At 42.8% G+C, this 26676-nt stretch overlaps 1 protein-coding gene across 5 annotated transcripts in view; it reads left to right on the top strand.

The window, feature by feature from the left end:
* The window catches only part of LOC143815482 (arylsulfatase H-like), a 134039-nt gene that overhangs the window by 33440 nt on the left and 73923 nt on the right, over positions 1-26676 (top strand). For all 5 annotated transcript variants that reach the window (XM_077294714.1, XM_077294711.1, XM_077294710.1 and 2 more), the window contains 3 exons: positions 15454-15579; positions 17520-17943; positions 18429-18565. In XM_077294714.1, coding sequence (XP_077150829.1) covers positions 15456-15579; positions 17520-17943; positions 18429-18565 — 685 coding nt within the window. In that variant the 5' untranslated portion in view covers positions 15454-15455. The remainder of the gene's footprint in view (positions 1-15453; positions 15580-17519; positions 17944-18428; positions 18566-26676) is intronic.

Raw genomic sequence — 26676 nt, 5'->3', positions numbered from 1 at the left:
TGACAACAAAGATGGCTGCGGCATTATAGTGCATGGCAGACAATCCCTGCATGGTCATTGGCACCTAAAGAGCGCCAAAATTGCAGGGTGGACACCCGAGCCCCCACTGAATAATCCCGGAAATACTCGGTGCTCGCCGAGTACACTGAGCATAGTGATTCTCGGGTGAGTACCGAGTAGTGGCGAGCACGTTCGCTCATCACTTATCAGTACATGTGAAAGAGCCCTATTACTGTATTTTTTGGTCAATATGGCCAAGTGAGGGCTTATTTTTTGTGGAACAAGTTGTACTTTTGAATGACACCATTGATTTTAAAATATTTTGTATTGGAAAATGGGGAAAAAAATCCAAGTGTGGTGAAATTGCAAAAAAGTGAAATTCCACAGTTGTTGTTTTTTTTTTAACCATATTCACTAAATGCTAAAACTTACCTGCTATTATGATTCTCTTGATCATTACGAATTCACAGAGACCAAACATATATAGGTAATTTTTTTTTAAGTGGTGAAAAAAAATCAAAATTTGTTAAAAAAAAAGGCGCCATTTTCAAAGACCTGTAGTGTCTCAATTTTTTATATCTGGGGCTGGGTGAGGGCTTATTTTTTGCATGCCAGCCTGACGTTTTTATAGATATCATTTTGGTGCAGACACAATGTATTGAATTTTGATCGCCCATTATTGCATTTTATTGCAATGTAGCGGCAGCCAAAGAAAGGTAATTCTGGAATTTTTTATTTTTTTCTCATTGCGCTATTTAACGATTGGGTTCATTATTTTTTTTATAGATAGACCGGGCGATTCTGAACGCAGCAATACCAAGTATGCGGATACAGTGGGGCAAAAAAGTATTTAGTCATTCAGCAATAGTGCAAGTTCCACCACTTAAAAAGATGAGAGGCGTCTGTAATTTACATCATAGGTAGACCTCAACTATGGGAGACAAACTGAGAAATAAAAATCCAGAAAATCACATTGTCTGTTTTTTTATCATTTTATTTGCATATTATGGTGGAAAATAAGTATTTGGTCAGAAACAAACAATCAAGATTTCTGGCTCTCACAGACCTGTAACTTCTTCTTTAAGAGTCTCCTCTTTCCTCCACTCATTACCTGTAGTAATGGCACCTGTTTAAACTTGTTATCAGTATAAAAAGACACCTGTGCACACCCTCAAACAGTCTGACTCCAAACTCCACTATGGTGAAGACCAAAGAGCTGTCAAAGGACACCAGAAACAAAATTGTAGCCCTGCACCAGGCTGGGAAGACTGAATCTGCAATAGCCAACCAGCTTGGAGTGAAGAAATCAACAGTGGGAGCAATAATTAGAAAATGGAAGACATTCAAGACCACTGATAATCTCCCTCGATCTGGGGCTCCACGCAAAATCCCACCCCGTGGGGTCAGAATGATTACAAGAACGGTGAGCAAAAATCCCAGAACCACGCGGGGGGACCTAGTGAATGAACTGCAGAGAGCTGGGACCAATGTAACAAGGCCTACCATAAGTAACACACTACGCCACCATGGACTCAGATCCTGCAGTGCCAGACGTGTCCCACTGCTTAAGCCAGTACATGTCCGGGCCCGTCTGAAGTTTGCTAGAGAGCATTTGGATGATCCAGAGGAGGTTTGGGAGAATGTCCTATGGTCTGATGAAACCAAACTGGAACTGTTTGGTAGAAACACAACTTGTCGTGTTTGGAGGAAAATGAATACTGAGTTGCATCCATCAAACACCATACCTACTGTAAAGCATGGTGGTGGAAACATCATGCTTTGGGGCTGTTTCTCTGCAAAGGGGCCAGGACGACTGATCCGGGTACATGAAAGAATGAATGGGGCCATGTATCGTGAGATTTTGAGTGCAAACCTCCTTCCATCAGCAAGGGCATTGAAGATGAAACGTGGCTGGGTCTTTCAACATGACAATGATCCAAAGCACACCGCCAGGGCAACGAAGGAGTGGCTTCGTAAGAAGCATTTCAAGGTCCTGGAGTGGCCTAGCCAGTCTCCAGATCTCAACCCTATAGAAAACCTTTGGAGGGAGTTGAAAGTCCGTGTTGCCAAGCGAAAAGCCAAAAACATCACTGCTCTAGAGGAGATCTGCATGGAGGAATGGGCCAACATACCAACAACAGTGTGTGGCAACCTTGTGAAGACTTACAGAAAACATTTGACCTCTGTCATTGCCAACAAAGGATACATTACAAAGTATTGAGATGAAATTTTGTTTCTGACCAAATACTTATTTTCCACCATAATATGCAAATAAAATGATAAAAAAACAGACAATGTGATTTTCTGGATTTTTATTTCTCAGTTTGTCTCCCATAGTTGAGGTCTACCTATGATGTAAATTACAGACGCCTCTCATCTTTTTAAGTGGTGGAACTTGCACTATTGCTGAATGACTAAATACTTTTTTGCCCCACTGTATATATATTTTTTTGTTTGTTTTATTTTGAATGGGGACAAAAAAGGGGTGATTTGAACTTTAATTTTTTTTTTATTTTTTTATATTTTTAAAAACATATTTTTAACTTTTTGCATGCATCAGTAGTCCCCATGGAAGACTAGAAACTGCAGTAGTTTAATCATTTCTGCTACACACAGGCGATGATAAGATCACCTATGTGTAGCAGAAATGCTCACTTGCTATGAGCGCCGACCATGGGGCAGCGCTCATAGCAATCTGGCAATGACAGCCATAGAGATCTGCTGCAGATCTCTTATTGTCATGCCGACCCATCGGTAATCCGCAATCATGTGACAGGGTTACCGATGGGCGGGATTTGCCACGCGCTTCCGTTAAGCGTGAGTTAAGCTAGTTAACAGCCATATCGCGATTCTACCTGCGGCTGTTGCGGGCACATGTCATTTTATAGATCAGCTGACATGTGCCTGAAAACATGCGCGCTCAGCCCACACCAAACAGTGGGAGTCTGATGTGGCGTACTATTACGCCCAACGACAGAAAGGGGTTAAAGCAATTGTTCAGTATTCTAATAAAACTCTGCAGTCACATTATGACAGCAGGCAGTCACTTTGCCAGAAGTATGTGATTTTCATGCTTTCAGCTCCATTCTGAATAGATGTGCCTGGATTCTCTTTAATCAGCAGTCATTAAGCGGCCTTATTCCTCAGCGCCACCTTTTAACGGCACTGAGGAATAAGGGAATAGCGTCACCAAGTTGCAGCAAATTCCCGGGGGTGACAGCTGTACATGACAACTGACACCCTTCTGTATCAACCTTGGCTACTTTTGGAGCCGATCAGGGCTGATTAACCCCTTAAATATCGCTGTCAATATGTATAAGCTGGGTCTCACAGGCTGAGTCAGTGACTCACTGACTGCTCTCATGCACTGCAGTACAAGAGTACTGTAGTGTATGAGACCAGTGATCAAAGTAAAAAATATACATGTCCCACAGTGGCAGTAAGTGAAAAAGAAAAAAAGGTACATAAAATATGTGAAATATTAAAAAAAACACAAAAAATGGCATAAAAATCACAACATGCTCTAAAAAACTGGCATATTATTTATTCTGTATGGAGAATTAAAAAAATGACTTTTTCATCACAAAGACTCACAAAAAAGTGAATAAATATGATTAAAAATTGTATCTAAAAAAAATCGTAAAAATGAAAACGCCAAACCATCTCTCCAAAAACAAGCCCTAATATGCCTATTACTATACCTAAATTATTATGGGCCCCAAACTGTTACCAGTAAAAACCCTAATTTATCCCACACAAAGCCTGCCCCCACTCAGGTCTGTCATCTGTCACTGGAACTATTGGGGGTTTCAACACTACTGGTAGAACAAAGACTCTGGAAAAGTGACATTGCTCTTGTCCCCTCAGATACAATCCAGTTAATTCTGTGATTCTAAATTCTAATGTCCCCCTCTTTCTGAACCCTACTGTGCCTAAACCATACCAATATTGTGCTTCAAAAGCCAAATAGTGCTCCTTCCCATCTGATCCCTGCTGTGTGCTCAAACAGTTGTGCAACAACAAATGGGGTACTGCCACATTCGAGAGAAATTGCGTAACAAACTGTGGGGTCCAATGTCTCTCTTCACCCCTGAGTAAATTATACATTTGATGCTAAAACAGTATGTTAGAGGAAAAAATTAAATATTTTGTTCACACATCTAAATCACCTGTAGGGTAAAAATGCTCAGTACACCCGTAGATGAATTCCTTAAGGGGTCTAGTTCCCATAATGGGGTCATTTGTGGTGGGTTTATGCTGTTTTTGCATGTCAGGGGCTTTCCAAATGGAATATGGCACCAACAATCTACCTCAGACAAATTGCGCTCTTTCACAAATTATGTGATCAATTTTCTACTATTATGCATTGTGAAAATTATAAATTTGGGGCTTAAACAACATTTTTGTGGAAAAAATGAAAATTTTCAATATGAAGATCTAATGTTATCAAACTATGTGTAGTACCTATGGGTTCAAAAATGTTCGCTATACCCCTGGAAAAAATCATTGAAGGGAGTAGCTTCCAAAGTTGGATGACTTGTGGGGGGATTTCTCTGTTTAGTTAGATCAGGGGCTCTCCAAACTCGACATGGAATCCGCTCTCGATTCCATCCATTTTTGTGTTCAAAAAGTCAAACGGTGCTCCTTCCCTTCTGAGCCCTGCCGTGCGCCCAAATAGTAGTTTTCACTACACAGGGGGTATCGGTGTACTCAAAAGAAATTGAACAACACAATTAAAAATTTGGGGCTGAAAAACATGTGCTGTAAGTTTGCAAATCGCCCTTTTATGGTCACATGAACACATCCTGACAAACAGCACAGTGCACACAATTAGGATTCAGAAGTCTGCAGTCGCATAGAGTGGCAAAACCCCTTTAAATAAGGGGCATCAAATATGGGGCCCATTATATATCAAGCATTATATGGGGCCTATCATACACTGGAGAATCATATATGAGGCCCATTATATATGGAGCATTATATGGGCCCATCATACACTGGAGCATCATATATGGGGCCCATTATATACGGAGCATTATATGGGACCATCATACACTGGGGCATCATATATGTGGCCCATTATATGTGGAGCATCATATATGGGCCCATTATATGTGGAACATTATATGGGGCCCATTATATATGGAGCATCATATGGGGCCCGTAATATATTGAGCGTTATATGGGGACTACTCTGTATGGAGCATTATATGAGGCCCATTATATATGAAGCAATATATAGGGCCCATCATATACTCTATGAGACATTATATGGGATCCATTATGTATGGAGTAATGTACGGGGCTCATTATTCTTTATGGAGCATTATATGGGGCCCATTATACTGTATGGAGCAATATATGGGGCCTATTATATACTGTATGGAGCAATATATGGGGCTCACTATTCTGTATACAGCAATATATGTGGCTCATTATACTGTATGGAGCATTATATGGGGCCCATTATTCTGTATGAAGCAATATATGTGGCTCATTATGCTGCATGGAACATTATATCGCCTCATTATATTCTATGGAGCATTATTTGTGGCTCATTATACTGTATGGAGCATTGCATGGGGTCCATTATTCTTAATGGAGCAAAATATGGGGCTCATTATTCTGTATGGAGCACTATGTGGTGCCCATAATAATGTATGGAGCAATATATGGGGATCATTATACTGTATGTAGCAAAATCTGATGCCCATAATACTGTATGGAGCAATATGCAGGGCTCATCATTCTGTATGGAGCACTATGTGGTGCCCATAATACTGTATGGAGAAATATATAGGGCTCATTATTCTGTATGGAGGACTATGTGGTTCTCATAATACTGTATGTAAGACTTTACTGTCTGGTTTCTGAGCTATTGTAGAATTTACAATAGATATCACTCATGTAATGTAAGAAGTGAAATTTTTGCCATTGTACTATACCTATATTTGTCTGCCGAATCTGTGCATCGTGAATTGTAGCATGTGTTAAAGGGGCCCACTGAGACTCTTTCGCCCGGGGCCCACGAAAATCTGGAGCCGACCCTGTGATCAGAAATGGTCCCAATAAAAACATAAACTCGTCCTGCAAAAAACAAGCCCTGAAAAGACTCTATATGAGAAATTTAAAAAAATTGAACTCTCAAAATATGGCTATGCAAAAACATTTTTTTGCAAAAACAAGCGTTTTTTAGTGTGTAACAGCAGCCAAACATACAAAAGCTATGTAAATAAAATGTAAGTCCGCAAGGACAGGGTCCTCTCCCCTCTGTACCAGTGTGTCACTGTAAACCTGTTTACTGTAAATGATATCTATAACCCTGTATGTAACCCCTTTCTCATGTACAGCACCATGGAATGGTGCTATATAAATAAATAATAATAATAATAATAAATCTGGTATCCCTGTAATCGCACTGACAAGAAGAAAAAAGTTGTCTTGTCACTTATAACATACACACCTATGGTTGATTTATTCATTCTGCCCTGGACCCTGCCCTGGACCGTGCTGCCTCATTTTAGTGAATGGATCCGTCAGAGGTTTCACTTGTATCAAGTCTTTCAGAAATTTAGATGGAAACCCCGATGTAAGTGCTCAGCGTAGATTGCAGGATAAATGTGATCTAAAATGTTATGTAAAATGTACCCAATAAAAGCATCAACTTAATTCACAAAAAAGCAAATCCCAACTCTGGTCCTGTCATCTGTCAGTAGAAATAAAGGGGGCTTCAGCTGGGTGCTGTGTCCTTCGGGATGGTGGTCCAGCCAGCTCTCGAGTAGTTTGGGTGCAATTTTCCCGGGACCCCTTACTTGTGTACCTTCCCAGGTCATCTCTGTGCGCTGGCTCATGCCCTCACACACAGTGTCCTGTCATGGTTCCCAATGGCAAGGGAACGTAAAAAACACATAAGTAACGAACGAGCTCTCGGGTGATGGAAACTCGAGTTGACCGTGAGCTAAATCTACCACACAACTAACAGTAGCCAGGGAGCATACCTACGGCTTCCTATATGCCACGCGCCAGCCGGAGGACTAACTACGCCTGGTAGAGGAAGAAACAGACCTGGCTTACCTCTAGGGAAATACCCCAAAAGATGATAGCAGCCCCCCACATGTAATAACGGTGAATTAAGAGGAAAAGACATACACAGTATGAAAGTAGATTTAGCAAAGAGAGGTCCACTTACTAGATAGCAGAAGGATACAAAAGAGGACTTCACGGTCAACTGAAAACCCTTTCAAAAACCATCCTGAAATTACTTTAAGACTCCTGTGTCAACTCATGACACAGGAGTGGCAATTTCAGCCCGCAAGAGCTTCCAGCTACAGAGAATTACAAAAACTGCAAACTGGACAAAAGGTACAAAACAAAAGGACAAAGTCCACTTAGCTGATCAGCAGACTAGTAGCAGGAACATGCAACCGAAGGCTCTGGTTACAATGATGACCGGCAAGGAAATGACTGGAGAGCAAGGCTAAATAGGAAACTCCCAAACACTGATGGAAGCAGGTGAACAGAAGAAGCAAAGTGCAAACAAGTCACCAGTACCACCAGCAACCACCAGGGGAGCCCAAAAAGCGGATACACAACAGTACCCTCCCCTTAAGGAGGGGTCACCGAACCCTCACAAGAACCGCCAGGGCGATCTGGATGAGCCCTATGAAAGGCACGAACCAAATCCGAGGCATGAACATCAGAGGCAGTTACCCAAGAATTATCTTCCTGACCATAGCCTTTCCATTTAACCAGATATTGAAGTCTCCGTCTGGAAATATGGGAGTCCAAGATCTTCTCCACGACGTACTCCAATTCACCCTCCACCAGCACAGGAGCAGGAGGTTCAGTAGAAGGAACCACCGGTACCTCATATCTCCGCAACAACGACCGATGGAACACATTATGGATAGCGAAAGATGCCGGGAGGTCCAAACGAAAGGAAACAGGGTTAAGAATCTCCAAAATCCTATAAGGACCGATGAACCGAGGCTTAAATTTGGGAGAAGAAACCCTCATAGGGACAAAACGGGAAGACAACCACACCAAGTCCCCAACGCGAAGATGGGGACCAACACGACGACGACGGTTAGCAAACTGCTGAGTCCTCTCCTGGGACAATTCCAAATTATCCACCACTTGTCCCCAAATCCGATGCAACCGATCCACCACCGCATCCACTCCAGGACAATCCGAAGATTCAACCTGACCAGATGAAAAACGCGGATGAAACCCTGAATTGCAAAAGAAAGGAGAAACCAAAGTGGCAGAACTAGCCCGATTATTAAGAGCAAACTCCGCCAACGGCAGAAAGGCAACCCAATCATCCTGATCCGCAGACACAAAACACCTCAAATAAGTCTCCAAAGTTTGATTAGTTCGCTTCGTCTGGCCATTGGTCTGAGGATGGAATGCAGACGAAAAGGACAAATCAATGCCCAACCTGGCACAGACTGCCCGCCAAAATCTAGACACGAACTGGGTACCCCTGTCAGAAACGATGTTTTCCAGAATACCATGCAAGCGAACCACATTTTGAAAAAACAGAGGGACCAACTCAGATGAGGAAGGCAACTTAGGCAATGGCACCAAATGAACCATTTTAGAAAAACGGTCACACACCACCCAGATGACAGACATCTTCTGAGAAACAGGGAGATCCGAGATAAAGTCCATAGAGATGTGCGTCCAAGGCCTCTTCGGAATAGGCAAGGGCAACAACAACCCACTAGCCCTAGAACAACAAGGCTTGGCCCGAGCACACACATCGCAAGACTGCACAAAAACACGCACATCTCGAGACAGGGAAGGCCACCAAAAGGATCTAGCCACCAAATCTCTGGTGCCAAAAATTCCCGGATGACCTGCCAGAGTAGAAGAATGAACTTCCGAGATGACTCTAGTGGTCCACTCGTCAGGAACAAACAGTCTACCAGACGGACAACGATCAGGTCTATCCGCCTGAAATTCTTGCAAAGCACGTCGCAAATCTGGAGAGACAGCAGACAAAACCACTCCATCCTTAAGGACACCAGCAGGTTCAGAATTCCCAGGAGAGTCAGGCTCAAAACTCCTAGAAAGAGCATCTGCTTTCACATTCCTAGAACCCGGTAAGTACGAGACCACAAAATTAAACCGGGAAAAGAACAACGACCAACGTGCCTGTCTAGGATTCAGGCGCCTGGCAGACTCCAAATAAATTAAATTCTTGTGATCAGTCAAAACTACCACCTGATGTCTGGCACCCTCAAGCCAATGACGCCACTCCTCAAATGCCCACTTCATGGCCAAAAGCTCCCGATTACCAACATCATAGTTTCGCTTGGCGGCCGAAAATTTTCGCGAAAAGAACGCACAAGGTCTCATCACTGAGCAGTCGGAACTTTTCTGCGACAAAACCGCCCCCGCTCCGATCTCGGAAGCATCGACCTCAACCTGAAAGGGAAGAGAAACATCAGGCTGGCGCAACACAGGGGCAGACAAAAAGCGGCGCTTAAGCTCCCGAAAGGCCTCCACGGCAGCAGGGGACCAATTGGCAACATCAGCACCCTTTTTAGTCAAATCCGTCAGAGGTTTAGCAACGCCAGAAAAACCAGCTATAAATCGACAATAAAAATTAGCAAAGCCCAAGAATTTCTGGAGACTCTTCAGAGAAGTAGGCTGCGTCCAGTCGTAAATAGCCCGAACCTTGACAGGGTCCATCTCAATAGAAGAAGGGGAAAAAATATACCCCAAAAATGAAATTTTTTGAACCCCAAAAACACACTTTGAACCCTTTACACACAAAGAATTCTCCCGCAAAACCTGAAAAACCCTCCTGACCTGCTGAACATGAGAATCCCAGTCATCAGAAAAAATCAAAATATCATCCAAGTACACAATCATAAATTTATCCAAATATTCCCGGAAAATATCATGCATTAAGGACTGAAAGACAGAAGGTGCATTAGAAAGGCCGAAAGGCATTACCAAATACTCAAAATGGCCCTCAGGCGTATTAAATGCGGTCTTCCACTCATCCCCCTGCTTAATTCGCACCAAATTATACGCCCCACGAAGATCAATCTTAGAGAACCACTTAGCCCCCCTTATGCGAGCAAACAAATCAGTCAGCAAAGGCAACGGATACTGATATTTGACTGTAATTTTATTCAGGAGACGATAATCAATACAAGGCCTCAGAGAGCCATCCTTTTTAGAGACAAAGAAAAAACCGGCTCCTAAAGGTGATGAAGAAGGACGAATATGTCCCTTTTCCAGGGACTCCTTAATATACTCGCGCATAGCAGCATGTTCAGGTACAGATAGGTTAAACAAACGACCCTTTGGAAATTTACTGCCAGGAATCAGATCTATAGCGCAATCACAATCCCTGTGAGGAGGGAGTGAACCAATCTTAGGCTCTTCAAAAATATCACGATAATCAGACAAAAATGCCGGAATCTCAGATGGAATAGATGACGAAATGGACACCATAGGAGTGTCCCCATGAGCCCCCCGACATCCCCAGCTTAACACAGACATAGCCTTCCAGTCAAGGACTGGGTTATGAGACTGTAACCATGGTAATCCAAGCACCAAAACATCATGTAAATTGTACAACACAAGGAAGCGAATCACCTCCTGATGGTCTGGAGTCATACGCATAGTCACTTGCGTCCAGAACTGTGGTTTATTACAAGCCAAAGGTGTAGAATCAATACCCTTCAGAGGTATAGGAACTTCCAGAGGCTCTAAATCAAACCCACAGCGCCTGGCAAAGGACCAGTCCATAAGACTCAGAGCGGCGCCCGAGTCCACATAGGCATCCACGGTAATAACTGATAATGAACAAATCAAGGTTACAGACAAAATAAATTTGGACTGTAAAGTGCCAATTGAAATGGACTTGTCAACCTTCCTAGTACGCTTAGAGCATGCCGATATAACATGAGCAGAATCACCACAATAGAAGCATAACCCATTTTTACGCCTATAATTCTGCCGCTCGCTTCTAGACATAACTCTGTCACACTGCATTTTCTCTGGCGTCTCTTCAGAAGATACCGCCAAATGGTGCACGGGTTTGCGCTCCCGCAAACGCCGATCAATCTGAATTGCCATTGTCATGGACTCATTCAGACCTGTAGGCGCAGGGAACCCGACCATAACATCTTTAACGGCATCAGAAAGGCCCTCTCTGAAATTTGCCGCTAAGGCGCACTCATTCCACTGAGTAAGCACAGACCACCTACGAAATTTTTGGCAGTATATCTCCGCTTCATCTTGCCCTTGAGATAGGGCTATCAAAGCTTTTTCAGCTTGAATCTCCAAATTAGGTTCCTCATAAAGCAACCCTAAAGCCAGGAAAAACGCATCCACATTGAGCAACGCAGGATCCCCTGGTGCCAATGAAAATGCCCAATTTTGAGGGTCACCTCGCAGCAAAGAGATTACAATCTTAACCTGCTGGACAGGATCTCCTGAGGAGTGAGGTCTGAGAGAAAGGAATAATTTACAATTATATTTGAAATTCAAAAACCGAGATCTATCTCCGGAAAACACCTCTGGTGTAGGGATTTTAGGTTCAGAAATAGGAGCATGTATAACAAAATCTTGTAAATTTTGAACCTTCGTAGCAAGATTATTTAAACCTGCAGCCAAACTCTGGACATCCATGTTAAACAGCTAAGGTCAGAGCCATTCAAGGGTTAAGAGGAGGTAAGAAGCAGCTAGACAGCAATTAAGGGCTAGGCAGCAAAACTCTGAGGGAAAGAAAAAAAAAAAAATTCCCTTCAACACTTCTTTTTCTCCTGCTTCAGCCCAAACAATTAACACTTTGTAGGCCGGTCATACTGTCATGGTTCCCAATGGCAAGGGAACGTAAAAAACACATAAGTAACGAACGAGCTCTCGGGTGATGGAAACTCGAGTTGACCGTGAGCTGAATCTACCACACAACTAACAGTAGCCAGGGAGCATACCTACGGCTTCCTATATGCCACGCGCCAGCCGGAGGACTAACTACGCCTGGTAGAGGAAGAAACAGACCTGGCTTACCTCTAGGGAAATACCCCAAAAGATGATAGCAGCCCCCCACATGTAATAACGGTGAATTAAGAGGAAAAGACATACACAGTATGAAAGTAGATTTAGCAAAGAGAGGTCCACTTACTAGATAGCAGAAGGATACAAAAGAGGACTTCACGGTCAACTGAAAACCCTTTCAAAAACCATCCTGAAATTACTTTAAGACTCCTGTGTCAACTCATGACACAGGAGTGGCAATTTCAGCCCGCAAGAGCTTCCAGCTACAGAGAATTACAAAAACTGCAAACTGGACAAAAGGTACAAAACAAAAGGACAAAGTCCACTTAGCTGATCAGCAGACTAGTAGCAGGAACATGCAACCGAAGGCTCTGGTTACAATGATGACCGGCAAGGAAATGACTGGAGAGCAAGGCTAAATAGGAAACTCCCAAACACTGATGGAAGCAGGTGAACAGAAGAAGCAAAGTGCAAACAAGTCACCAGTACCACCAGCAACCACCAGGGGAGCCCAAAAAGCGGATACACAACAGTGTCCCAAGCCAGCAGCCTCAGGTTCTGTCGGACGATGACCTCCTGGTCCCCTTGACCCTATGTGGGTGCCTTTTTAGCGATTGTGTGTCGATTTGGCAGTCACACATACAGATACTACAGCCTCCGGATTGCTAGAGTCCTACAGTCTCTACACTAGTCTGGGGTCAGCCCCCACTGTGACCTGTTCCCTCCACCTGACTACTGTCGGCATGGATTCGGGCGCCACGGGTGGATTCTTCACTTCCTTGGCCCCTAGGACCCTTTCTCTCTTGATCTCCTCTCTGTTATTCCTTACTTCTCCCTCACACTCCTCAGACTCACTCTGCCTCACTCCCATTTCCATGACAACATTTTACTCCCAACCGTCACTCCACCTCCAGGTCTCCTACTATTATCTACTTCCTTCACCCACACCCTCTAACTAGTTCCCCCTCCAGCCTGAGATGGGGCCCTCCCTTAATAGGGTCTGCCCAGATCCCCTGGCCTGGAGTGGTGTGGTGTTGGATGCTAGTATGTGGGTACCAGGTAGTGCCCCTCCTTACCCAAGAGTGGGGTACCACACCTCTAGCTGAGGTGCAGTACCTCTGTGGCTACTGTGTAGTTTGTAATATGGGGTCACTTATGAGGGAGGTTCTGCAGTTGTGGCACCTCAGGGGCTTTTCCAGTGGGTTATGGCATTAGTAAACCATAGCAGCAAAATCAGCTCTATAATATGGCGCTCCTTCCCTTCTGAGCTTTCCACTGTGTATGAAAAGTAGTTCTAAATTACATTTAGGGTATTGACATACTCAGGAGAAATTGCACAACAAACTACACAGTACATTTTTTCTTAATAGCCCTTATAAAAAATTATAACCATGGGGCTAAAACAACATTTTAGTGTTAAAAAATGCAATTTATTCCTTCTTCACTGCCCAATGGTATAAAATCCTGTGAGGCGCATGTGGTGTCAACATGCTCACTGTACCGCTCAATTAATTAATTGAGATGTGTAGTTTGTAAAATGGGGTCTCTGATGGAGGGATTTTTATGTTTTGGCACTCGAGGGGACCTGTTAATGTGACATGGCACCATCAAATCATTCCAGCAAAATTTGAACTATAATATGGGAATCCTTCCCTTCTGAGCTTTGCAATGTGCCTCAAAAGTAGTTTTTAACCACATATGGGGTATTGGCATACTGAAGAGAAATTGTGTAACAAACTGTATGGTTCATTGTCTCCTATTATCACTTTTGACAATAGAAAACTAAAGCAACATTTTAGTGGAAAAATTTTAATTTTCCATTCATTTAGCCCAATATTATACAATTCTGTGAATCATTTGATGGTTAAAAATGCTCTCTTCACTCCTAGATGAATTCCTCAAGAGTTATAAGTTCCAAATTGGAACGAGGGCTGCCATTTGCCCAAACAATAGTTTTCCACCACACAAAGTGTATTTGCATGCTCAGAAGAAATCACACAACAGATTTGAGGGTCCATTTTCTCTTGTTACACTTGTGAAAATGAAAACTTTGGGGCTAAAGCTACATTATTGTGGGAAAAATTTGATTTTTAATTTTCATGGATCAAAGTTATAAAACTCTGAGAAGCCATTGCAGGTTCAAAATGCTCACCTCTACTCCAGATAAGTTCCTTCAGGGCTGTAGTTTCCAAAATGGTGTCACATGTTGGTTGTTTCTATATTTTAGGTACATCAGGGGCTCTGCAAATGCGACATGGCGTCAAAACAATAGTTTTCCTTCACAAATAGGGTATTATTATTATTATTATTATTAATTTATATAGCACCATTGATTCCATGGTGCTGTACTTGAGAATGGGTTACATACAAGTTACAGATATCACTTACAGTAAACAAACTAACAATGACAGACTGATACAGAGGGGCGAGGACCCTGCCCTTGCGGGCTTACATTCTACAGGATGGTGGGGAAGGAGACAATAGGTTGAGGGTTGCAGGAGCTCCGGTGTTGGTGAGGCAGTATCTCCGGTAGTGATGAGGAGGCAGCGGGGTCAGTGCAGGCTGTATGCTTTCCTGAAGATGTGTGAAGCTGCAAAACAAATTTTAGGATCCATTTTATCCTGTTATTCTTGTGAAAATTCCAAATTTAGGGCTAAAGCAATATTTTTGTGAGAAAAAGTAAAATGTTTATGTTAACCTTCCACATCGCTTTAACTCCAGTGAAGCCCCTAAAGCGTTAATAAACATATAGAATGTGGTTTATTTAGCACTTTGAGTGGTATAGTTTTTAAAATGGTGTCTTTTGGGGGTATTTTCTGTGACATAGACCCCTTAATATCAGTTCAAATTTGATGTGACCTCTAAAAATAAATTGATTTTGTAAATTTTGTTGAAAAAAATAGAAATTGCTGATAAGATTTCAACTCTTCTAACTTATTAGCAAAAAAATATTATGTTTCAAAAATGATGCAGATGTAAAGTGTACACGTGGTAAATGCTATTTGTTAACTATTTTGTGTAGTATACTTATCTGGTTTAAGGACACAAAAATTTAAAGTTTTGAAAATTGCTAAATTCTCATATTTTTTATCAAATTTTTTCCATATTTTCATAAATAAATAATTACAAATCGTGTAAACAAAAGTTTACCACTAGCATGATGTACAATATGTCTAGAAAAAAACAGTCTCTGAATCACTGGGATATGTTGAAGTATTCCAGAGTTATAACCTCTTAAGGTAACACTGGTCAGAATTGAAAACAATGTCCTGGTCAGTAAGGTGAAAGTAGGCTGGGGGGGCATAGGGTTAGTATAAATCAGTTCATAGGCTTTTTTTTTTAACAGTTACATTTTGGGAATTTTACAGCATGTTTAGAACCTAAGATCCGTAGCACTGAATGACAATGCTAAATTATTAATCTATTTAGGAATGACCGGCCATGAAAGTGGTTATAGGGTGCTAGCTTGGAATGCCGCTTCAGGAGGACTTCCCACAAATGAAACAACATTTGCTAAACTCCTAAAGGAGCAAGGTTACTCTACAGGAATCATTGGTGAGCATTAACTTATAGGGTATTTCTAAAGGATGCATCTAGATATAAAAGAGTTGATCTCGTTAAAGGGATTGTATGTTATGGACTCACTAATTCATTGAGGCAACACTGGTCAATTTGTCCTGATGTGATTTTTTGGGTTAATTTCCAATTTTCCAAGTAGAATAAAGTGACCACAGTTCCATTTTAATCCTGTCCATAATTTCATAAAAGCTTCCATTTAATTTTACATGCAGTTGGGGAAATAAGTATTTGATGTGCCCAATGACAATTACATGAACAGTCTATAATTTTACGTGTAAGTTAATTTTAACATTGAGAGCTAGAATGTCAAAAATAAAATCCAGAAAATCACATTATATAAATTTTATAAATTTATTTGCATTTTTCAGTGAGAAATAAGTATTTGATCCCTCTTGCAATCAAGACTTAATACTTGGTGGCAAAACCCTTGTTAGCAAGCACAGCAGTCAGATATTTTTGTAGTTGATAATGAGGTTTGAGCACATCAGAGGAATTTTGGTCCACTCCTCTTTGCAGATCATCTCTAAATCATTAAGATTTTGAGGCTGTCGCTTGGCGACTCGGAGCTTCAACTCACTCCATAAGTTTTCTATGGGATTAAGGTCTGGAGACTGGCTAGGTCACTCCATGACCTTAATGTGCTTCTTTTTGAGCCACTCCTTTGTTGTTGGATGTATGTTTTGGATCATTGTCTTGCTGGAAGATCCAGCCAAGACCCATTTTAAATGTGCTGGCGGAGGGATGGAGGTTTGCACTCAGGATTTTACAGCACAATACTCCATCTATTCTCCCATTGATGTGGTGAAGTAGTCCTGTGCCCTTATCAAAGAAACACCCCCAAAACATAATGTTTCCAACTTCATGCTTGACAGTCGGGATGGTGTTCTTTGGGTCATAGGCATTTCTCTTCCTCCCACACTTTGAGTTGAGTTAATGCCAAAGACCTCAATTTTTGTCTCATCTGACCACAGCACCTTCTCCCAATCACTCACTGAATCATCCAGGTGTTCATTGGCAAACTTCAGATGGGCCTGCACATGTGCCTTCTTGAGCAGGGGGACCTTGCGGGCGCTGTAGGATTTTAAACGTTTACCGCATAATGTGTTGCCCATGATTTTTTTGGTGACTGTGGTCCCAGCTGCCTTGAGATCATTAACAAGTTCCCCCATGTAGTTTTAGGCTGATCTCTCACCTTCCTCATGATCAAGGATACCCCACGAGATTTTGCATGGTGCCCCAGATCAATGTCAATTGACAGTCATTTTGTATTTCTTCCATTTTCTTACTATTGCACCAACAGTTATCTCCTTCTCACCCAGCGTCTTACTTATGGTTTTGTAGCCCATTCCTGCTTTGTGCAGGTCTATGATCTTGTCTCTGACATCCTTATAAAGCTCTTCGGTCTTGCCCATGTTGTAGAGGTTAGAGTCTGACTGATTAATTGAATCTGTGGACAGGAGTTTTTTATAAAGGTGACTATGTAAGACAGCTGTCTTTAATGCAGGTAATGAGTTGATTAGGAGAATCTAACTGGTCTGTAAGAGCCAGAAGTCTTAATGGTTGGTAGGGGATCAAATACTTATTTCTCACTGCAAAATTCAAATACATTCATATAATTTATACAATGTGATTTTCTGGATTTTAATTTTGATTTTCTATCTCTCAATGTTGAAGTTAACCTACCCTTAAAATTATAGACTATTCATGTCTTTGTCAGTGGGCAAACTTAGAAAATCAGCAAGGTTTTAGATACCTATTTTCCCCCAATGTATGCAGTCTGGTCATGTTATTGCAGTATTTGTTCCTTGTATGTAGTATTATTAGGTCACTATGTGGCGGTAATATGTGGTATGGTTTGATTTGTGGATTAAAATTCAATGTAGTACAATTATTTTTTCTTTCTTTTTTTCATACAGGTAAATGGCATCTTGGTGTAAACTGTAACTCTAGGGATGATTTTTGCCACCATCCATTAAACCATGGCTTTGATTATTTTTATGGTAATCCTTTAACAGCTCTTAATGACTGTGAAGTCTCAAGGCCAAGTGAATTTCATAACGAATATAAAAAAACGTTATGGTTGCAGGCACAAGTATTCATTATCACATTGCTTACACTAATAGCCTGCAAGAAATGGAAATTAATCAACATTCCCTGGAAAATTATTGTGATCTGTGCCCTGTCTGGCACATTGTGCTTTATGTATTGGTATGCAGCCTATGCATTCCTACAATATTGGAACTGTATAGTTATGAGAAATTTTGAAGTGGTTGAACAACCGATGAACCTAGAAACAAATGCTGGGAAAATAGTACAGGAGGCCAAGGCATTCATTAACAGGTAAAACATACTTTGCACTTTAGCAACAAAGTAGAGTATAATGGTTAACAATTAAAACTGGTAGAACATTATATAATCTTTATTTTCTATTAACTACTCTCTTTGCCTAGTGAAAAGATATACTTATATCTTTTTTTGTACGGGGGGGGGGATTAGATTTAAGTATTTTTTGCTTTGCTTTTTTCTTCTTTTTCACTTTTTTGAACCATGAACATTTGTAGAAGTCGCTGACAGCATTCAATTTTAATACGTTATTACTAGCTCCTATGTAGCAGCCAGTTTGAAGAGAGCTCCCATCTTTAAACATCTCGTACAACACCACAAATCACAAGGAATATACAAAGCTACAGTGCTATCGCCCAATGACAGAAACTGAAATAGTGGGGGAAAACCCCGTCATGGGTATCACTGTTTCGATATAAATTGGTAGCCATATGTTTTTTTACCTACCATATAACCAATCATTGGCTGCTATTATGTTTCAGGAACAAAGACAGGCCATTTCTTCTTTTTGTATCTTTCCTTCATGTCCACACTCCTTGTTATACCACCAAAGAGTTCAGAGGGAGAAGCCAACACGACTTGTATGGAGACAACGTAGAGGAAATGGACTGGATGGTTGGTAAGTTCTAGGTATACTGTACATTTCGTATATTATTTTACTTTCAGGCTTAATGAAAGGATACGTTCTGTGTAGCAACTGAAATAGCATGATCATGTAGACCAGATGTCATACTAGATCACAATCCATTAGAGGTTTTTTTTGTTTGTTTATTTTTGCTTTTTTTATGAATGAACATATTTTTTCTTCAAATGTTTTTCCCTCCATTTGACTCCCAAGGACATACAACTATTTTCTTTTCCAGTTCCAAGCTTCCTTTTGTTGGGCCTTTGTTACTGTTGTAGATTTGTAATTTAGTGCAAAACTTTTCTCTCATAGTTAGCCCAAAGAGATGAACAATTCAATTTGCCATGCCTTGTCCTAGTCTAAAATGTTGTCCTCCGTGGTAGATGATCTTCATGTCTGCATTTGGTATCCTCAGCTTGGCATCCTAAGTACCACTGGCACTAATTAGGCACTGCAATGTCCTCATATCATGCACAACACACATCATGACTTAATGTAATGCCTAATGATTAGGTCTCACGTGATGTCATGATTTTGCAGGGCTTAGTTAATGCAAGGGGCACCTAGGATAAAGGGCTCAGGATGTCGGGTGCACCTCTGAAGATCAGACTCCACAAAAGGCTATACTAAGTGCCAGACCAAGGCAGTGCACATCGAATTTCTCATCATATTTACAACTTTATTGCTGTACAATTCTATTTTATGTTCATGACTAGGGTTGAGCGAAACGGGTCATTCATTTTCAAAAGTCGCCGACTTTTGGCAAAGTCGGGTTTCATGAAACCCGATCCGACCCCTGTGCGGGGTCGGCCATGCGGTATGCGACTTTCGCGCCAAAGTCGCGTTTCAATGACGCGAAAAGCGCCATTTCTCAGCCAATGAAGGTGAACGCAGAGTGTGGGCAGCGTGATGACATAGGTCCTGGTCCCCACCATCTTAGAGAAGGGCATTGCAGTGATTGGCTTGCTTTCTGCAGCGTCACAGGGGCTATAAAGGGGCGTTCCCGCCGACCGCCATCTTACTGCTGCTGATGTGAGTGTAGGGAGAGGTTGCTGCCGCTTCTTCAGAAGCAGGGATAGTGATAGGCAGGGTACATAAAGCTGCAAACCGCTTGTGCTGTAGCGATTTCCACTGTCCAACACCACCTTTTGTTTGCAGGGACAGTGGAAGCTACATTTTTTTTTCCTCAGCGCTGTCGCTCATTGGGCTGCCCTAGAAGGCTCCCTGACCCTGATAGCTGCGTTGCTGTGCCTGTGTGTGTACGACGCTGTGCAAACCAACTGCTTTTTTCAAAGCACAAATCCTCTTGTTCCTTCCTTTCTGCACAGCTATCTTTTTTGTTTGTCCACACTTTTTATTTAATTTGTGCATCAGTCCACTCCTTATTGCTGCCTGCCATACCTGGCTGAGATTACTGCAGGGAGATAGTAATTGTAGGACAGTCCCTGTTTTTTTTTTTTTTTGTGGGAGATTAAGATTGGCATTTCTGCTAGAGTGCCATCCCTGTGTGTGCCATCTCTCACTCAGTGGGCCATAGAAAGCCTATTAATTTGTTTGCTTGATTTGGGTTCTAAAGTCTCCCTGAAAAAAAATCACTACATCAATCAGTGGGAGAAAAATATTGGCCTCAGGGCTTGTGTGCCACTCCTGACTCCTGTGTGTGCCATCTCTCACTCAGTGGGCCATAGAAAGCCTTTTTTTTTCTATTATTTGGTTTCTAAAGTCTCCCTGAAAAAAAAAAAAAATTCAAACAGTGAGAGATTAATATTGCCCTTTCTGCTTGTGTGCCAGTCTTGACTCCTGGGTGTGCCATCTCTTTCTCTCAAATTGTGGGCCATAGAAAGCCAATTAATTTTTTTGCTTGATTTGGGTTCTAAAATCTACCTGAAAAAAAATCACTACATCAATCAGTGGGAGAAAAATATTGGCCTCAGGGCTTGTGTGCCACTCCTGACTCCTGTGTGTGCCATCTCTCACGCAGTGGGCCACAGAAAGCCTTTTTTTTTTATTATTATTTGGTTTCTAAAGTCTCTCTGAAAAAAAAAAAAAAATTCAAACAGTGGGAGATTAATATTGCCCTTTCTGCTTGTGTGCCAGTCTTGACTCCTGGGTGTGCCATCTCTTTCTCTCAAATTGTGGCCATAGAAAGCCTATTAATTTTTTTGCTTGATTTGGGTTCTAAAATCTACCTGAAAAAAAATCACTACATCAATCAGTGGGAGAAAAATATTGGCCTCAGGGCTTGTGTGCCACTCCTGACTCCTGTGTGTGCCATCTCTCACTCAGTGGGCCATAGAAAGCCTATTAATTTTTTTGCTTGATTTGGGTTCTAAAATCTACCTGAAAAAAAATCACTACATCAATCAGTGGGAGAAAAATATTGGCCTCAGGGCTTGTGTGCCACTCCTGACTCCTGTGTGTGCCATCTCTCACTCAGTGGGCCATAGAAAGCCTATTAATTTTTTTGCTTGATTTGGGTTCTAAAATCTACCTGAAAAAAAATCACTACATCAATCAGTGGGAGAAAAATATTGGCCTCAGGGCTTGTGTGCCACTCCTGACTCCTGTGTGTGCCATCTCTCACTCAGTGGGCCATAGAAAGCCTATTATTTTTTTTGCTTGATTTGGGTTCTAAAATCTACCTGAAAAAAAATCACTACATCAATCAGTGGGAGAAAAATATTGGCCTCAGGGCTTGTGTGCCACTCCTGACTCCTGTGTGTGCCATCTCTCACTCAGTGGGCCATAGAAAGCCTATTATTTTTTTTGCTTGATTTGGGTTCTAAAATCTACCTGAAAAAAAATCACTACATCAATCAGTGGGAGAAAAATATTGGCCTCAGGGCTTGTGTGCCACTCCTGACTCCTGTGTGTGCCATCTCTCACTCAGTGGGCCATAGAAAGCCTATTATTTTTTTTTGCTTGATTTGGGTTCTAAAATCTACCTGAAAAAAAATCACTACATCAATCAGTGGGAGAAAAATATTGGCCTCAGGGCTTGTGTGCCACTCCTGACTCCTGTGTGTGCCATCTCTCACTCAGTGGGCCATAGAAAGCCTTTTTTTTATTATTATTTGGTTTCTAAAAACTCCCTGAAAAAAAAAAAATATTCAAACAGTGGGAGATTAATATTGCCCTTTCTGCTTGTGTGCCAGTCTTGACTCCTAGGTGTGCCATCTCTTTCTCTCAAATTGTGGGCCATAGAAAGCCTATTAATTTTTTTGCTTGATTTGGGTTCTAAAATCTACCTGAAAAAAAATCACTACATCAATCAGTGGGAGAAAAATATTGGCCTCAGGGCTTGTGTGCCACTCCTGACTCCTGTGTGTGCCATCTCTCACTCAGTGGGCCATAGAAAGCCTATTAATTTTTTTGCTTGATTTGGGTTCTAAAATCTACCTGTAAAAAAATCACTACATCAATCAGTGGGAGAAAAATATTGGCCTCAGGGCTTGTGTGCCACTCCTGACTCCTGTGTGTGCCATCTCTCACTCAGTGGGCCATAGAAAGCCTATTAATTTTTTTGCTTGATTTGGGTTCTAAAATCTACCTGAAAAAAAATCACTACATCAATCAGTGGGAGAAAAATATTGGCCTCAGGGCTTGTGTGCCACTCCTGACTCCTGTGTGTGCCATCTCTCACTCAGTGGGCCATAGAAAGCCTATTAATTTTTTTGCTTGATTTGGGTTCTAAAATCTACCTGAAAAAAAATCACTACATCAATCAGTGGGAGAAAAACATTGGCCTCAGGGCTTGTGTGCCACTCCTGACTCCTGTGTGTGCCATCTCTCACTCAGTGGGCCATAGAAAGCCTTTTTTATTATTATTTGGTTTCTAAAGTCTCCCTGAAAAAAAAAAAAAATTCAAACAGTGGGAGATTAATATTGCCCTTTCTGCTTGTGTGCCAGTCTTGACTCCAGGGTGTGCCATCTCTTTCTCTCAAATTGTGGGCCATGGAAAGCCTATTAATTTTTTTGCTTGATTTGGGTTCTAAAATCTACCTGAAAAAAAATCACTACATCAATCAGTGGGAGAAAAATATTGGCCTCAGGGCTTGTGTGCCACTCCTGACTCCTGTGTGTGCCATCTCTCACTCAGTGGGCCATAGAAAGCCTTTTTTTTATTAATATTTGGTTTCTAAAGTCTCCCTGAAAAAAAAAAAAAAAAAATAGGTGGGAGATTAATATTGACATTTGTGCTTGAGTGACAGTCCTGCGTGTGTGGCATCTCTGTGATTTGGTGCCACAGAAAACAGAGTGTGTAACATTGGGCCTGATTTTCCTTGTGGTCTCACCAACCTGTAAAGGGATATTGAAATCATACTGAAGTTATAGCTCACCGTGTAAGTTGTTTGACAGCAACAAATAAAGTTACTTTGGTTAAGTTTTTAAAACAATGAGGAAGTCTTGTGCAAGAGGTCGTGGCCGTGGGCGTTCATTGTCAGCTGGTAATGATGGTAGTGGTAGTGGAGCATCAGGTGGTCGTGGGGATAAAAATATTCCACCTAAGTCTGGAGCTGTGGAGCCAGGTTCGTTGTCTGGCTACACAAGGCCTCGAACGCTCTCTTTTCTGGGAGTAGGAAAACCGCTTTTAAAGCCGGAGCAGCAACAGCAAGTTTTGGCTTACCTTGCAGACTCAGCCTCTAGCTCTTTTGCCTCCTCTTCTGAAACTGGTAAATGTAAAACCAGCGCGTCGCTTGTGGATGTTCACGGTCAGGGAAAAGTCGCTTCCTTGTCCTCTTCAGCAAAAACAACAACAAGAGAGAAGGATGCAGCAGGCGACACAACGGGTTACTCCATGGAGCTCTTTACACATACCGTCCCTGGCTTAGAAAGTGAAACACTTAACAGGCCATGCCCATTACAAGTAGATTCTGACATGGAGTGCACTGATGCACAGCCACAGCCAGAGTACTATGCTGCTCCTTTGACTCAGACCACAACATTGCCCTCTCAGGGTACTGATCCACAATCAGACCCTGATGAGACTATGTTGCCCCGCCACGAACGCTATACCACCGACCGACACGGTGACACAGACGAAGTTGCACACGAGCTCGAAGAGGAGGTAATAGATGACCCAGTTGTTGACCCCGATTGGCAGCCATTGGGGGAACAGGGTGCAGGCGGCAGTAGTTCAGAAGCGGAGGTGGAGGAGGGGCCGCAGCAGGCATCAACATCACAACAGGTTCCTTCTGCCGGTCCCATATCTGGGCCAAAACGTGTGTCAAAGCCAAAACCTGTTGGAGGACAGCATGGCCATCCGGTTAAAGCTCAGTCTGCAATCCCTGAAAAGGGATCCGATGCTAGGAAGAGTGCAGTCTGGCATTTTTTTAAACAACATCCAATTGATCAGCGCAAAGTCATCTGTCAAAAATGTTCAACTAGCTTAAGCAGAGGTCAGAATCTGAAAAGTCTCAAAACTAGTTGCATGCATAGACACTTAACCACCATGCATTTTCAAGCCTGGAGTAACTACCAAACGTCCCTTAAGGTTGTAGCACCCTCGGCCAATGAAGCTAGTCAGCAACGCAACATCCCTTCCGTCACTGTAAGGCCACCATTTTCCGCACCACCGGCAGTATCTGTGCAGGTTTCTTTGCCAGCCAAAAGCAGTCAGGGTCAGGGAATCACCAGTTTTGTAGGAGGAAATATTGCATCTAGGGCACCGGCGGAAACAATACCGTCTCCAACCGTCTCTCAGTCTGCCATGTCCACCGGCACACCCGAAAGTTCCACGATCTCCATCTCTCCAGTCCAGCTCACCCTACATGAGACTCTGGTTAGAAAAAGGAAGTACTTATCCTCGCATCCGCGTACACAGGGTTTTAACGCCCACATAGCTAGACTAATCTCGTTAGAGATGATGCCCTACCGGTTAGTTGAAAGCGAAGCTTTCAAAGCCCTGATGGAGTACGCTGAACCACGATACGAGCTACCCAGTCGACACTTTTTTTCCAGAAAAGCCATCCCAGCCCTGCACCAGCATGTTAAACAGCGCATCATCCATGCACTCAGGCAATCTGTGAGTACAAAGGTGCACCTGACTACAGATGCATGGACCAGTAGGCATGGCCAGGGACATTATGTGTCCATCACGGCACACTGGGTGAATGTGGTGGATGCAGGGTCCACAGGGGACATCAATTTCGGGACAGTTGTGCCTAGCCCACGGTCTAGGAAACAGTTGGCTGTAGGCGTTCGCACCCCCTCCTCCTCCTCCTCGTCCTCCTGCAGAAGCTACAGCTCTTCCACAGACCGCAGTCGGCCAACCACTCCATCGGCAGATGACACTGTTGCACACCAGTTGTCCCATTATGGGCCAGCTACTGGCAAGCGTCAGCAGGCTGTATTGGCTATGAAGTGTTTGGGCGACAACAGACACACCGCGGAAGTTCTGTCAGAGTTCTTGCAACAAGAAACGCAGTCGTGGCTGGGCACAGTAGATCTTGAGGCAGGCAAGGTAGTGAGTGATAACGGAAGGAATTTCATGGCTGCCATCTCCCTTTCCCAACTGAAACACATTCCTTGCCTGGCTCACACCTTAAACCTGGTGGTGCAGTGCTTATTGAAAACTTATCCTGGGTTCTCCGACCTGCTCCTCAAAGTGCGTGGACTTTGCTCACATATCCGACGTTCGCCTGTACACTCCAGCCGTATGCAGACCTATCAGCGGTCTTTGAACCTTCCCCAGCATCGCCTAATCATAGACGTTGCAACAAGGTGGAACTCAACACTGCACATGCTTCAGAGACTGTGCCAACAGAGGCCAACAGTTTTTGTGGGAGGATACACATACACGGGCAGGCAGTAGGATGGCAGACATGGAGTTGTCAGGTGTGCAGTGGTCGAAGATACAAGACATGTGTCAAGTCCTTCAGTGTTTTGAGGAATGCACACGGCTGGTTAGTGCAGACAACGCCATAATAAGCATGAGCATCCCCCTAATGTGTCTGCTGATGCAAAGTTTGACGCACATAAAGGATCAGGCGTCTGCACCAGAGGAAGAGGAAAGCCTTGATGACAGTCAGCCATTGTCTGGTCAGGGCAGTGTACAGGACGAGGTAGCGGGCGAAGAGGAGGTGGAGGACGAGGAGGATTATGGGGATGAGTATATTTTTAATGCGGAAGCTTTCCCGGGGGCACTGGAAATTGGTTGCGTGGCAAGGACGGGTTCTGGTTTTTTGAGGGACACAAGTGACGTAGATTTGCCTGCAACTGCCCCTCAACCAATCACAACCGGAGATTTGACAACTGGAACTTTGGCCCACATGGCGGATTATGCCTTACGTATCCTAAAAAGGGACACACGCATTACGAAAATGATGAACGATGACGATTACTGGTTGGCCTGCCTCCTTGATCCACGCTATAAAGGCAAATTGCAAAATATTATGCCACATGAGAACTTGGAACTAATATTAGCAACCAAACAATCAACTCTTGTTGACCGTTTGCTTCAGGCATTCCCAGCACACAGCGCACGTGATCGTTCTCACACGAGCTCCAGGGGGCAGCAGACTAGGAGTGTTAGGGGTGCACAGATCAGAAGTGGCGTTGGACAGAGGGGTTTTCTGACCAGGTTGTGGAGTGATTTTGCTATGACCGCAGACAGGACAGGTACTGCTGCATCAATTGAAAGTGACAGGAGACAACATTTGTCCAGTATGGTTACTAACTATTTTTCATCCCTTATCGATGTTCTCCCTCAACCGTCATTCCCATTTGATTACTGGGCATCAAAATTAGACACCTGGCCAGAATTGGCAGAATATGCATTGCAGGAGCTTGCTTGCCCGGCAGCAAGTGTCCTATCAGAAAGAGTATTCAGTGCTGCAGGTTCAATATTAACCGAAAAAAGGACTCATCTGGCTACCCAAAATGTTGATGATCTAACATTCATTAAAATGAACCACAACTGGATTTTGAAATCTTTTGCCCCACCTTGCCCGGCCGACACCTAGCTTTCCTATGAAAAGCTCTTGCCTGTGGACTACTGTGAATTACTTTTCTAATGTCTAATTTGCTGCAGCTGATTGTCCAGCATACGACATGTTTACACCTCCCTAAATGGCCAAACTCCCCACACGGGGCCGTGGTATCGC

Source organism: Ranitomeya variabilis, chromosome 3 (genome assembly GCF_051348905.1).
Source record: "Ranitomeya variabilis isolate aRanVar5 chromosome 3, aRanVar5.hap1, whole genome shotgun sequence".
NCBI lineage: Eukaryota > Metazoa > Chordata > Amphibia > Anura > Dendrobatidae > Ranitomeya > Ranitomeya variabilis.
The sequence above is the reverse complement of the archived record's forward strand: the minus strand, read 5'-3'. Positions and strand labels throughout refer to the sequence as shown.